General features: G+C 44.8%; 1 protein-coding gene across 1 annotated transcript; it reads left to right on the forward strand.

Moving 5' to 3' along the window:
- The first annotated feature begins 689 nt into the window (after positions 1-689).
- Positions 690-16,034, forward strand: tnfaip8l1 (tumor necrosis factor, alpha-induced protein 8-like 1). The gene is made up of 3 exons (XM_085347621.1): positions 690-953; positions 13,053-13,332; positions 15,486-16,034. Exons 2-3 carry the CDS (start codon positions 13,061-13,063, stop codon positions 15,772-15,774), a joined length of 561 nt encoding a protein of 186 aa, XP_085203747.1. The 5' UTR covers positions 690-953; positions 13,053-13,060; the 3' UTR covers positions 15,775-16,034.
- Positions 16,035-17,846: the final 1,812 nt, after the last annotated feature.

Below are 17,846 nucleotides of genomic sequence, written 5' to 3' on the forward strand. Positions count from 1 at the left end.
CTCATCCCATAGAAACACAAATCTTACAGTAAATGAGATTATACAAAAATGTTCTTGTAGCTCAGTAAGATAACGCCTCAATAATCACACCTGAACATAGCACTGCAAGTGCAAGAGTATCAGGCCTACATCATATATATATAAAATAAACTATTGTCTTAACATAACAATCCAAAACGGACATGACCTTGGGAATTTCTGTATCCTCATTAGACAGACGGGGAAACACTTCCCCTGTCCCGAAAACATCCGCTGATAGTTTCCCCCTCTCTCACATCAGGCTCATTATCCCAACAGCCTGCTCTCAGCAGCGTTTAGCACATTTTGTCTGCAAAACTCTCACCAGAAGCACCAACGCAGGCTAGAAAGACACATTATAGGCTATTTATTATTTTGACCCTGACAGAAAAGTTGCTCCCACAGTTCCTGCTCATTGTTCCCCTAACACCGTTTCCTCTGGGAAACTTTCAGCCTTGGGAGTGGGAGCTGGACGAGGATAATTACTGGAAGCCCTGCACGGGGGCAGGGACTGCGCTGTAAATGGCCCTTTTCTTTCGGCCTGATTGGGCCTGGACCACTCCCCCTCGTTGCTCCTCCATTGGTCCGAGCCCACATCAGTCTGGTGATTTCCAAGTGCCCCTCAAGTTTGAAACTTTTTTTTACGAGTGGGAGGAATCGAGTTACAGCAAACTGTGGTAACTGATCGCAGCAGCCGAGGGAAGAAAACACGCGTTCAATAATTTACACATCTGTGCCGAGGACACGGTTACAGAACAAAACCTGAATTGAACAGCAGCGAGGACGTTTCACGGCCGACACGCAGCAGAACGAGTGGAAGAAAACCTGAATATGCTGTGAAGTGAATTCATCTGCTCTGCCAGGATGAACTCTTTTCGCTCACAGTACTAACTTGCTGTCATCTGGCTGACCGTGTCCCCGTGAAGCTGAGTAAGGTGAGTCCCACCTCAGCGGCCTGTGGTTAAGCCAGCTCCCCCTCCTCTCCTCGGACAAACACGGACTTGATGAGAGCTGTTTTTGTTTTCTGCGTTTCTTTACGTGTTTGACAGCCTCCATGTTTGGCTCGAGCTCAGCGGAAGTAACGGCCAATCAGTTCGTGCGTGATTGGGATACTTTAGCGTCTGATAAGAGATTATGCGGCTAACGGACCGTTTCCGAAGCGAAGGAGAGTCGCTCGGGTTGTTGGTTTAATAAGATGTGGACGCGGTGCGAGAAATGAAAGATAAACCGAGTTTGTGCTTCTCCACGCGGAGGATCATTAGGATCATGTGTCTGCTGTTATTAGTCATTGATTGGTAATGAGAAAGCACCGCTGAAGCTCTGACTGTGGGGGTGGTGTACTCTGCCAGCCGCCCATGTTTCAGACTTGTGCGGCTTTACACCGTGTTTGCTGGATTTAATAGGAAGACATTAACGTTTATTAGTAACCATACTGTACACACTACAGTGGGACTGTGCAAAAGTCCATGATCATTTTGTTTACAAGGACCTGTGCCTTGTAATCTTTCACAGTTCTCCTTTGGATACTGGCTGCGTTTTAAGCCCAGTCCTTGTACCTTTTTGTTGAACCACTTGTGAATCATACAACCACAAAAAGGAACCAAAATCGAGGGACAAACCAGTATTGTGTCTACACGTGACCGACAACTTGGCAGAGAACCAATTTTAAATGGTATCTTTGGGCACAACAGCCTGTTGCAAAAACGCATCATTTGTTAAACAGTTTCAAAATGGTAGTTTTGATGCCGCAGGAGCGATTAGCTGAAAACCTGCCATATCTCCACATGGTCTGCAGTGAGTCCTTAAAAAGTCTGAGGCACGTGGAGGGCAAAAGCAGAAGTGGCAGACTTAAAAATAAAAACTACCTACAGTATTAAGAAATAATGAGGGGGGGGGAGGCTGCAAATACCTGACAAAGGACTGGAGAGCTGCATCTGGGCCTTCAATCGATCCAGCTACTGTTTGCTGAAGCCTCATCAGAAATTGTCCCAGTGGAAGAGTGACTGTCAATAGGTCATTTTTAAAGAACTCCAAGAAGTGCAGTGATAACGGTTCTTCATCAATGCAGTGAAGGACACAGATGCGTATGGAGGTCAGGAGAGATGTGCAACAGTTATGTATTAGCCTCACAGTCGAATCCTCAGCTTATCAAAATCAAAACTGTGGGAAAAACCCTCTAACACGCACGTTTTGTAACACATTGCTGTGTTTACATTGCAAAGCTTTTCTCCATGACAAGGCCGGGGGTGGATGAATAGCTTCACTGTGCAGTGGTGGCACACATTACCACGCTCAGCCTCAGAAGGCATGTTAAATGAAATATGGCCTTGGATTAGGACTCGGAGGTCTGTCTCTCCGTGCGCAAGCAAAACTGCTTTGGCATTTTTCGACCTGCTGTCTTTTAGTCGCAAAGCCTTCCTTTGTAGCGTCGTTGTTGGTGGCAACTGCAACAAGTGAGCCGAGGAAGAATGAACAATAGAGTAACTGCAGGACCTCATTTCAACACCTGCTGTTTTTGAAAAGGGAAAGGTGGAGGCTGTGCCTTTAAATCCTCCTAAACTGCATATTTAATTGGCTATATTTGTCTCCTCTTACTCTTTAGAAATGACGATGGGCATTTTTCTGGACTATTTTCCAATAACAGGTCATAACCTTTCCACAAATCCCTGAAGCGATTGCCTTCATTTTCTAAATGAAAGCCTGCAGCAGGTTGTGCACTGGTCATGCAAAGCAAAACCACCTCCAGTGTTTGGGAAGTGGGATCATTATTTTTGAGGTTTTGCTGTATGCAAGATGAATTGGTTAATCAGTGTAACAATCAATAATGAGAATAATCATAAGTTATAGCTGTAAAGTAATCATATTGGCCTCCATTGCTACAGACAGCCGCAGAATAACTGATGGCAGGTTTTAAGAACTATAAATATGTTTTCCTCATTAATCGTGGCTTTTGTGTTCATTGTTTTTTATACTGTATGATTTTTGAAAGACAATCAATAATATATAAAGCTTTCCCAGCAGGATTAAGCAGACGCTGGTAAGCCTCGTCTGTTTGTATTTCCGTGTAACTCTATCTGTGCGCATCTCCTCCTTTGCGTGTCTTGTCGAGCAGGACAAAGCAGTCACGTTGCTCTACATTCCCCATGCAGTGTTATTAAGGGCAGTGCATGAAATTGCGGCAGTAATCCCAGAGACACTGTTGGTCCTGCTGAGGAGACGCCATGGTTACTCATTAACAAGACAAGAGAGGTGTTTGACCTTTCTTTTACTGGCCTGCGACGCTCAGCCGAGCACGCAGGTGGCCGCTAAAACCCGTGATTCTGCATGAAAGGCCAGCGCTGTATGACCTGAAAATATCGTGACGTTACCTGAAATAAAGGCAGCGAGGGACGGTATCAGTTATGTCACAATCATATCCTCTCGTGCCGGTGACCCCTCTGTTTTCACTAATCCTCAGCCCTGCTGTTCTTGCAGCCAGGCGCGCTCCTTTTATTAAACATCAAGTTAGCAAATTATGCTCTCTGGGCTCTGAGGTAAGGCAAATTAGTCATAATGTGTCGTACTCCTATGGTGGCCTTAATTAAAATGTCACAGGCCTGGCCATCAGTCACAGCACGAGCAGCTTGACTATGTCCTGCATTATTTGCAGCGGTGTTAACGTGATAAATAATACAGAATTGAAACTGAAACACGCCAGTTAAAGCGAAGTAACAAGCAGGCTGTTTATCCCTCTCGATTTGTTGCCAGTCTTTCTCTTTGCACGTTGGTCCAAATTAACTGGGCTCTAAGTTAAAACAACTACCCACTTATGCATTTTAATGCAAGAAGAAATGTTGTCAGTGAGTGCTGCGCTGGCCCCCAGGCAGCGCGGCAGCGACTGTATTCCCAGCCTTATTACACATGCGTAACACTGACTGATGTTCCTAAATTATTGCCAGCAGCTCGCAGTTGCTGTCTCTTACTGTATGCGCTGACGGCCCACCCTTTATCCGTATCCCACGTGTCTGCCTGAACCTGTTGCTCCACAGCAGACTGCTCTTAGCCTTTAGTCTATTTTAGTCCATATCGGCAGACTGAATTATTAATTTCCGATCCATTATGTGCCAATGCGTTAATTATTAATTGTTGAGCGGGCTCTGGCAGATCTGAGGAAAGTGTTAAAAAGAAAAGAAAATGGGGGGTGGGTTGGAGTGCGGTTTCTGAGCGAAAGGCATTGATTGCTTCCTTTCTTAGCAAATCTGCACAAGTCTTCAGAGATGACTGTGTGGGAAGCAGAGGGCTCGCCATTCAAAGCATGCATGTTGCATGTATGTTCCCCCGTCCGCGTGTTCTGCGTGCAATTATGGCTCTTCATGTCAGCACTGCTGAGCTGGATGAGTGCGAGCAGAGAGAGCATCATTACGCAGACATACAGCTGTTAGCACGTACAATGCTCCCAGCTCTGGCTCTATTAGCAGTCAGCACCTCCTCTGTTATGCAACACCTCAAGAGAAGAGCGAGACAAACACTACACAAGTTGATGAAAGATGAAATTGCAGCGTTCACTTGTCCTGAAATCCTGCTGTTGATTCCCCCAACAGTTGAGTGGCTCCATTGGAGCTCATTTGAGTGGTTACTCTCATAACACAAAGCACGGATGTACCTTATATAACAACCTGGATTGTCTATTGTATCTCAGAGTGGAGACAGATTATATCATACAGCTGGGGAGAATGTGTAGAGAAGTCTTTGTTTTTTTTCCCTTTCATTCAAGGTTTGCCACACAAAAATCAATTTAATGACATCGTTAATGTTTTGGGGATTTTCCCCCCCAAACCTGACACTTTGTTTTTCTTACAGCTCTGCAGTTTTACGAGGCTTTTAAATGGAAACGCTGGTACACTGGATGCATCTTTTTTAATAACTTGTGGAAGTTTAACCAGAAGCAAGAAAGCAAATACAACACACCAGTGTGTACACAGCAGGGCGTCGTCCAGTCCAGTCCGGCAGCCGTGCAATAAATGCTTTGTGATGCTTATCATGCAGATTTTTTGTTGTGTCGAAGAAGTCTCGACTCTGCTCCTTTTGTTGATGCTCGACTGTAATGCAAAATGCAGGGCAGCCATTAACCTTGCACTGCTGCTCTAATATTGCAATTAACTGCTGATTACTGGAAATAACCAGTAAGTAATCCTGAATTAAAAACTGAATGCCGTCAGTTGTGCAATCAAGTGCTTTTTGATTGCTGGTTTGAATCTGAATGGATGAACTATTTAACCAGTGGGAGAGCAACAAAAAATATTTTTCCAAAAAAGCAAATAAGACTAAAAACTCTTAAGAATAAATTGCTATTCATAAAAAAACCGATAAAAATATCGATCCTGTTTGCAGCACCTTTTGTCTTTTTGTGGTATCTGTTATTTTACTTGGACGACTACAGCAGGAAATGACAGGAGAGGAGCGATCTGGAGTGGTAGAGGATGTGGTAAAGGTCACTTGCATGCTCGCCGAGGTTTATGCTTTTGGAAAGGTGAGACTTAAAACCGGGAAAGAGTCTTCCTGTGTTTAATACACCTGGACGCATTATTTTGTGTTCGCAGCAGATAAAAATAGTGAGAAATGCCAGAGGTAATTATCGACACGTGATGCAGTGGAGAGCAGATAATGGGGCTGTTTTTTGTTGTTGTGCAGTGCACAATTCAGTATGATTTATGTCTCTTCAGTAATCGCCTCCATCCTGAAGCGGTGAAGATTTTTCTCTGCTGATGGAGTTGTCTTTTTCAGGGTCACAGTGCCCCAATCCATGTGACTAGCGATCCCTGAAGAGCATGAAAGTCGTGACATTTTCTGCTGCCATCAACCAATCACTTAGAGGATGAAGTGTCATGGAAAGTTCTACAGACTCTGCCAAAGCTTTTTTTAGCAACTTTTGGTGGCCAAGCAGTGTAGAAACACATCTTTCACTGGTTTTTCTCTTTATGCTGGCTCTTATCAGCATCCAACAAGCTGTCTAGATTGGCAGCAGGTATTAAAGTGGTGGTATTTTGGTAGCTGTGACCTCCTCTTCCTCGTGAGGCACAACGCCACGGTTTAGAGTGGGCGGTAGCTACAGGTGTATCCAATTTCCACCTCTTTTTCACCTGTCACACCTCAGCTTTAGTTTGATTGACAGGTGAGTATAGCAGATGCTGAGGCTGCAGCCTGGATCCTGAACAACGCTCCCCTTTGGAAAAGCAATGCTGCGCTCGTATCATGTTGGTTTCATCCTACATGTGAGCAGCCAGAAGCCAAAAACATGTTTGTGTCAAGTAGCACGTGTGGACCATAAAACAACACGTGCAAATCAAATAATGCTGAAATAATGTCAATAACTATCCCCTTTGTTGGGGAAATGTAAATAGTTTTGGTTAGATTTCCAGTTTTTGGGCCTTTATGGAAATTTCTTTAGAACTTGTTTGTGATAGTTTTAGGGTTGGGGTGCCATCACTAATGCATCAGACCTCAGGTTAAGTTAAACACTGATTGTTTCCACTGTGAGGATTTTGTAAATTTTCTTTTATAAATTTGGAAGTTGCATATTTTGAAATTCTACACTTAAACTGTTTGTTGTTGTTGTTTTTTCGTTGGGCTCATTGAATCAGAGCCTGACAGATATTAGATTTTTGGGACAAATTATTTTTACATTATTTTTCAGCTACAAGTATCGATTTCTGATAAGGTTCAGGATCTTCTTTTTAAAAATGCCACTGAAACCATAGATGGTATAAAATAGACACAGATTCCAGGCCTGAAAAGTGAAGGCAACAATTAAGTTTAAATTAATTAGTACATTTTGATGGCCACCAGGGGGCAATATCCGTGTTTGCGAAAAACCAACAACTACACGACCTCGGTAAACGACTTGTCTTTGACAGCTCACAAATGCTAATGAGCGGTTTCACGGTCAAGGAGTGACGTGGTTATGCTTCAGTCCAGCATTGTTACAACTGTTTACTGCCACCAGGGGGCAGCATCACAAACAAACGTACTTTAGTTTTTCCTCTTCTTCAGGCAGTTATACCAATATTGTTATAATGCTGTTTTTCCAGCCAGTTAGCATTCGGCCTATGCAACGCATGCTTGTGTTTTGTTATCTTGGGTTTTCTTTTTGTTTGGTGTGCTGCACACAAGCGCGCCTTCTTCGGTTGCATCCCCATAGTCCTTCGCTTCCGGAAGCCAAATTTGTGCCGCGAGTCTGACCCATCTCTCAGTCGGCACATCTGGTTTCAAAATGCAAAACTAGCAATGGCAACCCCAAAAATGGGCGACGGCATGCCGACGATGACAGAGCGCGTGTAAGATGTTTGCATTGGCTCTGATATGAGCCGATGCTAATATGATTACTAACATCTTACATATGTTTTGGGGGGTTAGTCCTTGTGACCTTTGGCCTCCTTTAAGGGGGAAAAAAAAAAGGGAGCTTTAGTGATGACACATTCATTCAGCTCGATGAGTTATTATTTCTGTCATCATACAATGAAATCCAACTATAGTGACAAAAAAGTATTTTAAATTGTGGCATTTGTTTGGTAACTGGGAGCGTCGAGGCTGTAGCCACTACATCAAGATCTTGTTGCTGTCTTTACAGCTCGTCTTCTCTGTATCAGTGTAAAAGGTCACAGTGGCCACATTACAGAAACACTAACTGAAAGTGACAGCCAGTAGGAGTTGTCATCCCACTTATTCCTCTTTTCCCATATGACCTGGAGAAGCTTTTAGCTGCCGCGTCTCCACCGCAGACCGCGCTGTCACCTGCCCTGAAACTCAAAAAAGGAAATTAAATGTAGATAATAAAGGTGGCTATCCGGCTTAAATAGTCCTCTGAGGAGTAGGGGGGGGACGGGAAGGTCATTTTATTTTATTTTTTTATTTTTATAAAAGTCATCACAGCTTCTCGTCACCGCGATCCTTCAGCCAGGCTGCCACGCAGGCTTGACAGGCCTGTCTGCACCTGCAGGCGGGAGCGTCCCTGGATTCATTACCCAGGCTCCCTTATTGTCTTGAGACATCAATCTGACACTCTGTGGGGTCTGGTTTCATTTCCCATGAGTCATCTTTGCTTTGAGATTTTTGCTCAGTGTCTATATGAGCGAGTGCAGCTCATTTTGAGTGAGTATATGAGTTTGTGACTTGTCTCACTGCTGCAATTATAAGTGCTGAGCTCTCGGCTGCTGCAATCTGTCTTTGTTTCATGTTCAGCTGCTCAGTAAGTCGGCCTATCAGTAACGTGTGTGAGCCAACAGATGTTTGTTCCTCTGATGTCTGCGTGCACTGATGACTGTGGCTCGTACACTTTGCCACAATACTCAGCAGGATTTGCCGTTGTCATGTCTTGTTTTGCCTTAAATCCGTTAAAATGTTGCCTCTAAATACTACGGAGACGCCGTGTTGGGGTTGGCGGGCTGTCCCTGGACGCCGCCGCGCTTCACAGGCCATTTAGATTTGGCACTAAGCGCTTTGGTGCAGCAGAGTCACAGAAGAAAAATAGGATTTGAATCGAAAACCTTTTCATCGCTTGTCCCTTGAGAGCATGTTTTCGCGAAACCCTGGCGGCTGTCCTCTGTGATTAACTCGTGTCAACAGGACAAAGTGACGTTTCTTTTCTTCCAGTTGTCACTCGCATAGAAATAAAGATTCCAAGTTCAGGTTTTGTTTGTTTGGGTTTTTCTCTCACTCTGATCATTAGTGTCTTTCTCATCTTATCCGTTTCACACGCGTTGCATCAGAGCAGGATTTTCTGTAACAAGCGTAGCACGGCAAGTTTAGAGTTACGAAGCGGTCGATAGGGATCTGCCAGTGATCCTTGATCAGCGCGGCGAGAGGCCCGATTAAATGTCCAGCACCTGCAACAAGACGCTGCGAAAACTAGATTTGGCGTGAGACGGTATATAAATGACCCCTCGTGCTAACGCCCACAGTTATTTCCTGCATGTTTCAGGGTTGATGTACAACAAACCTCCACCCCGGCTCTGCCTCTCCTCGCTCCTCTCTGGGAAGCATCCTGCTGACACTCTCTCCGAGGAGTCTTATTGATATTCTTCGAGAGGCATTGCAGAGAGAGAGCAAGGGAGGAATGAAAGTCACACACTGTAGCAGGCAGCAGATGCGCTACCTTCCAGTACCAACGACGGCAAACGTCACAAGTCACCCAGCAGGGATGTGTCAGCGCTCTGCGTCGGCTGCACTAATTGCACCTCTCACGCTTTGTGTGCACGTTATCCGGATTATTACGGAGAGGCAATTTGCCATTCATGTATTTGTTTACAGTTAATCCTCTTTAACGTGGAGACGTATGGCGTGAAGAGTAATCACTTATGATGCGAACAGGACATTTGTTTCAGTGCAGCAGCCACGCGTTCGGCGACGTGCGGCTCGTCAGAGGATTTATACAGGGTGTGACTGTTTGCCTCATTTCTATGCGCATTGTTTTCCACTAATCCTCGCATTTGGCTGAGTCATTGTCATTTTTTTTTTTTTTGCTGTGCGATCAGTTTACACAATCGGATGAAAATAAGTTTATTAGCCGATTAGTCAGCCGACAAAAACGACCTGGATTTGTTTTAGCTGGACACAAACCAGTCGCTGCCTCCTGCACCAGTCTTTCAGAATCAGCTCGCTTTCAGTATATTTAATGAAGCCATGCAGAATTTTTACCTTCACGCTTTACAAGCACAGGGGTCAAAGGTTATGATGCATTTTTAATCAGCTGTTTCTCAGGTGGTTTGATGGGAACTAAATTTAGCTGTTTTTGTTTGTTTTAGTCCCAGAAAAGTCAAAGTTTGACACTTGACCTTTGTCTTCATCAGACTATAGCAGTCTTCACAATCCAAGATATTATTATATTCCAAAAAGATTTTAGCTTCAGTTTTTCTTGAGACAAAATGATTTTTCTTATTTTAGATTTAAAGTATTAAAGTTTAAACTAAAAGTAAAAAGGAGCCAAAAGTGGAGTGCCAGCGTTTGGTGCTTTTTGTTTTGGACACTTTTCAGTAGCAGAATGTGCTGAGGTTTCAGTCTCGACCCTACAAGCTCAGCTTGATTCGTACATCTGCACTGAAACGTTGCCTCAGGCTGATCCTACGTCAGTGGCAAACGCTGTTGGCACCGTTACTCTCGTGCGTGAAGGTGGGATTTCCGCCTTTGAGTCGCTCCATCCTCTCCTGACCATTCAAAAAAACGTCTGCAGGAGAAACCCAGTCAGTCGCTCGGGTGTAGTTATGTGAGGGTTTGTGGTTGGGTTTTGGCATATCTACAGCTTAGATGACGGTACAGGAGAAATCTTTGTTGGGTGATTTACGTTAAATTGAAAGTGTGTCATTAACGTGTCAGGACACCGCTGCAGCTTCATCTACAGCTCGGCTCTCAAAGCCTCGGCTCTTTTCTGAAACATATTCTGTCATTTGGTGTTTTGACGACGGGGTCGCCGAACCGCCGTCTAACACGTCGGGCCAAAATCTTCCAGACATGTTCAATTTTGTTGACATCTAGCGACTGCAAAGGCCAAGCATATGACCAACATCGTCTTCATACTCATCAAGCTGTTCACCGACTCCCCTCGTGCTGTACCGTGACTCATCAGGATGAAGGTGATCGCTCAGAACAATTTCATATCTGTTTTCAGTCCCCGCGTAGGTGACGCTTCACATTATTGGTTTAGTTTGTCACCTGTCTGTATATCAGAATATTTATTTATGTAAAACTGAGGCCTGTGTGTTTGTTTACAGAGCTCTGTTTACGGCAGAATAATTTTACATAATTATTAGGAAATAAATTGCAGCAAAGGAGACTCTTTGCATGTTTTCACAGCACATACTCGGCAGTAAACACTGAAAATAAATCGGTGACTTTAGATTTAAGTAATATTAAACATTTATGAGGCAGAAAATCTAAAGACTAATAGTTTGCCTATATGTTCATAATGATGTAGGAAACGTGACGTCTGCTAATGAGTACAGATGGCGGTGCTGTATTAGATTGTGAAATGCTGTGCACTCATCTTTTAGGGACCAGCAATATTTGTACCATATTTTCATGAATATTCCCAAAAAGACACATTTTTAAAGAACCTCCAGGAATTTTGAGCATTTAGTTCAAATTTCATAGAAATCCATCAAACGGTATGTGAGAGATTTCAGTCCAAAGGTGCAAACACATTACGACGCCACTGTGACCACAGCGCCTGCAAGAGCTCCTAATCAGAGCGTGCAAAGATTGACACGTTTTAACTGCACGCTGTGACCACTTCCTGCCCAGCCAACAGGCGGAGGAAACGATGACACGTGCATCTCTGCTACACAGCATACTGTACACTGGAGTTTGGATCAAGTCCACAGGAGGAAACTCTTTCTTGGCAGGTTTCCCTTCAGATTCACGTCAGGTGTGCAGTTTAACAGTCTGTAGCTCTCTGTTTGTAAATACAGCTTAGATTTGCTGTGGTTTCTTCCCAGTAGCCCTAACGATCTATTAAACTGCAGAGACCACTGACATGATGCAGTGAAGCCAGCGCTGAGCCCAGCACGTGTCATGTCTGGTATCTAAACACCAAAAGCAACTGAGTAATGTTATTGTCTCGAGTGGCTAAAAAAAATCAAACCCTGATCTGGATCTTTATTATATGAAGGTTTAGACTTAGAAATAAATTCCTGCCATTGTCCCACCTCTTCCTTGTGGATTCGTTAATATGTGACATGATGCGGCGTCCGCCCAACCCCTCCATCACGAGTCCCAGTGAAACGGCGAGCAGAGGAGAGAAACTGCAGCAGACTCTCACACTGCTGAAATTAAATTAGTGTCCATAAAATAGGTCAGTAACTTGAATAAAACGCTTCTTTGGGTTTTTGAGGCACTGAGTGGACACTCTGCACTGCGCTCGTACATCTCACCATCACTTATACTCACTTTATAAACACAATGAGGGCCAACGGTTTCAAAGAGAGGCTCAAACGCACTCAGCATGCAGGCATGATGAGACCTAAAGTAGAGAGAGGAGAAGCTCAGATTGCAACGATTACGTCTGTTTACTGTTTTAGTAAAGCCAAACACCGTATTCAGTTTCATTTAGAGTTCCTTTCTATATATTTCTGAGAGTGCGAACCTCTAAAAATGTTGAACATGTCCGAACAAAATGAAACTCGTAACACAGATGCCCCTTCCTTCACCCTCATTCTTCCCCCTGCATTATAAGGCAGGCGTGGAAAATGACTGCGGTGCCTGTTTACGCTCGTGCGCTCTGAGGTTATCCTTGGAGATCTGCGAAAGTTAGAGAGGGAGTGCTCAGGAAAATAGATTTTTGTTGCTTTATTGCTTTAAAAGGAGACTGTTCAAGCCTAAAGAAGTGACCTGCAGAAGGCTGCTGAAACGATACGGCGTGCTGCGCTCTCGCTCGCTCCCCTCAGCGAGGCTCTGAAAGCCGGCAGACCCGATGACCCCCCCCCCCCCTTCTGAGCCTCTATCACGGGCGCAGCCTTTCACTGAGTCACCCCACTTGCCACACAAACACACACTCAGAAACGACATGCATAAATAAATCCACACATGTGCAGAGTGGGCTCTGTCTGCCTCCTGCTCGCCTTGTTTCGTCAGTGCATTCAGCTGATGAGACGTTCGGATTACTTTGCCTGCTTTGCGTGGTCGGGATGTAACTGACTTTACTCCCACACGTGTAATGACACATTCTTCTCTAACTACCTTGCAGGCACCGAGCCAGAGGGTTGCTGGGACTAATTTGACAGCTGCCACGGCTCATTATCTGATAAAGCGGACAGTTCTCGGCCCCGCAGTTTAAACAGAATTCGACGATGCTATATCTTCACACATTGTGTGTTGGTAGTGTGGTATTCTTGGCTCATTTTGCTTTTGATATGAGAAGGTCAAAGAGGACATCTAAGAAACGGTTCTTGTTTTATTTCTCAATTTGTGCCAATTTTAGAAAACTTTCAAGATGTTTTCACGTTGATGGGGTTTATCGATAAGACTGTGGCTTGATAGCATGTTCTCTCTGTCTCTTCTCGACCCAGACTTGACCATGGACTCCTTCAGCACCAAGAGCCTGGCCCTGCAGGCGCAGAAGAAGCTGATGAGCAAGATGGCTACCAAGAGCGTGGCCAGCCTCTTCATCGACGACACCAGCAGCGAAGTGCTGGACGAGCTGTACCGCGTCACCAAGGAGTACACCCGCAACCGCAAAGAGTCCCAGAAGATCATCAAGAACTTGATCAAGATGGTGGTGAAGCTGGGCGTGCTCTACAGAAACAACCAGTTCAACAGTGAGGAGCTGATCCTGGTGGAGAACTTCAGGTGACGACCGTCATTTATCGCTCTCGTGTCTACACGAGGCAGTTTAGACCGAAGCCCAACTTTGCTGCTTCTCCTTCAAAGCCATGTTATAGTTTCCTGGTATGTGAGCATGTTAGGGTCCATGTTGGCTGATGTACCAACTACGTATGCTACAGATGAGCACCAGTTATATTTATTTAAAGGACATGAATGGGGATCATCCTCTGTTGTAGAGGTGGGTGGTATAAACAGTATACGGTAGAAACTATGAATTTAGCCAACGGTAGAGATTTTGACTGTACCGCTCTATCGCGATAGCGCATGTTGATGGTGTCATCAAGCTGCGCCTGTTTTCGTCGAAAGCATTGCAGCGGCTGCAAACATCACCTGCAAATGATGGCGGGCGACAGTAAGTGCAAAGAGACGAGGCACGTTTTTGAATATGGGGAAAGCCAAAAACTGCGCTTCCTCCACTTCTGTACCGTTGATTCATTAATGTTGAATTCTCTCCAGTGGCTCTATTCCCATGTTGTTGCAGTATATGAATGACTAACCTCGTATTGTGGATGGATTATCTCAGCTGTTCTCCTGACTGAAGTTTGGTCCGTTTACAGCATCCTGCCATGCGATTGCATTTGTCCCTAACCATCAGGAACCCTCACGTTAACTTTTATCGAGGGGAAAAAAGTTAGCGTTCATCCTCCAGCTTCACTGTGTTTATGCTAACATAGCTGTGTCGCTAGCGATCATGTAGCACGGCGGTCCCCAACCCCCGGGCCTCGGACCGGTACCGGTCCGTGAGTCGTTTGGTACCGGGCCGCGAGAGTTGAGGCTCAGGTGTGAAATGTATAGTTTTCAGGGTTTTTATCGGTTTTCAGCGTTATTTTGTTATCGTTTTTATCGTTTACTCAGTTTTCCTGGGTCTTTCCACGTGTGTTATGAATAAATCTTCTTTTTTTCGGTACCGGTACTGGTTTTATTTTGTTGTATTTATCCGCGACACCTTAAAGGCCGGTCCATGAAAATATTGTCGGGCATAAACCGGTCCGTGGTGCAAAAAAGGTTGGGGACCGCTGACGTAGCACATCATTATATACCAGCTAGCCCAACTTCAGTAACCCTACAAACGTCACTGCTGTTTAGTTTTCTGTCTTCATTTATGTTGGAAGTGACAGCAGAGCTGTACGTTTGAATTAGTTTCCAAAATCTCTCAGTCAGAACATGCTACATCATGTTTAGGTGGAAGCTAGCGAGCTAACCATCAAGCGGTGCGGCTTCGTAGCTTACCAAAGTCACACTAAAACATTTTTGACAGATGTTTGAGCGCCGTGTAGCACATACAATCTGTTCGAGGTCAGTAAGCACAACAGAATTCATACATAAGGCGCACTGTAGATTTTTGAGAAAATTAAAGCATTTTAAGTGCACTTATAATGCGGAAAATACGTATGTATGTATGTAAGCATGTTAGGGATCATCATCTGTTGATGCACCACCTACGTATGCTACAGATGAGCACCAGTTGCATTTCTTTAAAGGACATGAATGGGGATCGTCCTCTGTTCTGGACACAGACAGTATGTGAAGGTCATTTTATGTTTTGTCAGAGACGAACCTGCTGGAATAATATCTGTACAAAATCAGAAGTTTATCAACCTGCTGGTTCTTTAACAGCGATGCTACATTTTACCTTTGATTTCTTTTTCTTTCTTATGAAGCGATGCGGCTCTTACAGCAGAGTCCTCATCGCTGCAATAAACGATCGGTTACTCGACTGTGTCTGAGCGAAGTACAAGTCGTGTTATATTGTTGGTCAGGAGGCTGGAAGCCTTGTGAAACATTGAAGATGTGATTCTGGGGAGAAGTGCAGTTAAAGGATGTTTCTGTGTGCTGATGGAAGCAAATTAAGGGAATGGACATTTCCATCAGTTTATGTGTTTCCAGTAAAACCGAGCTCGGAGGGACGCAAAGCTGACACAAGCGCTCAGTGCAGAGACGGGTTATTATATTAGCATGGAGATGTGAGCTTTGCACAGGACAATACTATAACTAATATATGGGGGTTGTGAAAGTTTTCTGGAGAAATTCCTGCGGCAGCACTTTCTATTTTTACTTCTGCTGCTCTGGTCAGAATTAGAAAGTGACAGCGTCTCCTCTCTCTTGTCTCCTCGCAGGAAGAAGGTCCACACTCTGGCCATGACGGCGGTCAGTTTCCACCAGATCGAGTTCACCTTTGACCGGCGCGTCATGAGCGCCATCTTGAATGATTGCCGCGACCTGCTGCACCAGGCCATCAAGCGCCACCTGACAGCCAAGAGCCACTCGCGAGTCAACCACGTCTTCAATCACTTTGCCGACTGTGACTTCCTGGCGACTCTGTACGGGCCCTCGGAGGTTTATCGCGGCCACCTGCAGAGGATCTGTAACGGGATCAATAAGATGCTCGACGAAGGCAACCTCTGACCTCTGCCTCGGCGTTAGGCTCGTTTACCTCGAATCATCACGAAGCATTTCTCCTTTTTTTGAGACAACGATCGTGAACATTTTTCTTTTTCCTTTGTTTGTGTTTGCGTTTACTGTAACATCGAAATTCGCTTGGCAACTTTGTCCAAAGTATATTTCTTTTTCCAGCCTTCTTTTTAATGAATGTAAAACTTCATGCTCTTATCTCCATAGCCTTGACAACTGTGCCTTAAATAGCATATTTTATCTTCGTTCCAAGGGCTCGCTTTCTCTCTGTCACTTCAAAAAGGCAAGAAACCAGGCACAGGCCTCCAGCTGTATCTGTTAAATGGACAAAAGTGGGTCTGGGAGCAAAACGAGGAGAAGAGAGCGAATTTCCAAGGACAAAAAGAAGTTTTACTGTCTGTTTGCTTTTCCTGAAAGCAGTGTTGCACTCGATCCCAAACAAGCGCTGTACTGTAGTGAAACCATGTGAACGACGGCAGTAATCCTGCTCAGCCAGCATTTTGCGGCTCTCGCCATCATGCACTGAACTCTGGCTTTTTGTTTCGGAGCCACTTATAAACCCACATTTGCTTCCAATAGCCTGGTTTATAGCCACCACAACAAAGGCAAAGTATTTGGGTCATGGGGGGAATGTAAACTCGAAGGAATTTGAGCGTGCTGCGTGTTGTTGATCGTCTCTGCGCCGACTCGAATGTCTCGCCGCCTGGACGCTCATCTAGCCTGAAAAATCACGGCCGGGCGGCGAGGGCGGTGCACAATGTGGCACCAGGTGCAAAGATTGCTCTGGCATTTTGTCAGAAGGGAATTAAGCGCCAACTCGGTCGAACCACTCGCCGTAACGGATGCCGTTAGTCCGGGGTCAGCTGTGTTTCAGGTTGGGGAGCCTCACGTTTATCCTTAAAAGCACTAAAACTCCAGCTCAAATTCTGACTGATCCCAACTAAAAAGTGAGCAGGCAGATGAAGGACTGCAGCACCGTGTCTGTGAAGAGCGCCGGGCAGAGCACGGAGATTAGAGCAGAGACAAACACAGCACCTGATTGTGCTCTCCCACTGCAATTATCGCTCCCCGCTCCAGGGTGGCGTAATGGCTGGGAGCCGGCCTCCGTCGAGCAGCCACTCCATTTCACCGCACGGCAGCCTCGTGTGATGAGATGGGGATAACGTCTCTGTTTGCGCGATGCCAGTCCTTCTAATGGAGTGAAAGATGATGTTGTGTTTCTCCCTTACAAAGGAGTATATGAGTAGTTACTACAGCCCTCTCCAACCTTGCATAATGGGCATCTTTCCTTTTTTTTGTCTGTGTTTTTGTATCACTGAGCCTGTCTGGGAGATTGTTTTGTGCCGCGGCCTCATTTTGTATTCTGTGTGTGTGTGTGTGTGTGTGTGTGTGTGTGTGTACCTGTGAGAGAATTGGAAATTGAGCCGTGTAATAAGCGCTGTGCATTCCCAGATAGGATTGCTGAAACTTTAACTTCTGCAGCAGCTCTGCCAAAGAGAGAGGAGAGAAGGGACTGCTGTTACTTAAAAAGCACTCTTTTTTTTTTTTTTTTCTTTTTTTTTCTCCCCAGGACAACACTTCAGAAAATGGTGTGAACGTGATCGTTCTAACCCCTTAATGGTGAAAATGAAGACCGAGGTGGTGGCTGTTGTCATTTTAGTCCTGCGCCGGTTTAATTGTGAGATGACTTCTCATTTGTTAGATTCATTTAAGACCAGCCTCATCATTTTGGGAAGGCTTTGAAGTAAATCCTTTAATTGTCTTTAAATGCAATTTTCTCCAAATCCTCCTCATCTCAGGGCGAGTTTCAATCTCACTCCTTCTGAAATCCACCAAAAAGCAGCACGAGCCCTCGAAACAGTCGCACTTATTTTACTCAAACGTGCTTTTCTTGTTGCATTTTCACTCTTGTGACTGTGGTGAGTGTTTTTATTTTCACTCGTGTACATAGGATTGTGTTTGTGCGTTCTCTGTATCCAGACACAACAAATTTAATACAAAATCCTTTTTTTTAAAAACTGATACATTTCCTGTCTTTTTATTTTTGTCCTAATCACCCATCTCCT

The sequence above is a fragment of the Diplotaxodon limnothrissa genome, linkage group LG23, assembly GCF_057381915.1.
Source record: "Diplotaxodon limnothrissa isolate DT_005_m linkage group LG23, D_limnothrissa_male_GT1.1, whole genome shotgun sequence".
NCBI classification, from domain to species: domain Eukaryota; kingdom Metazoa; phylum Chordata; class Actinopteri; order Cichliformes; family Cichlidae; genus Diplotaxodon; species Diplotaxodon limnothrissa.

Coding starts and splice junctions, on each gene's coding strand:
- tnfaip8l1 (XM_085347621.1), top strand. CDS start 13,061: ATGGACTCCTTCAGCACCAAGAGCCTGGCCCTGCAGGCGCAGAAGAAG. Junction 13,333..15,485: donor ATCCTGGTGGAGAACTTCAG/GTGACGACCGTC, acceptor GTCTCCTCGCAG/GAAGAAGGTCCACACTCTGG.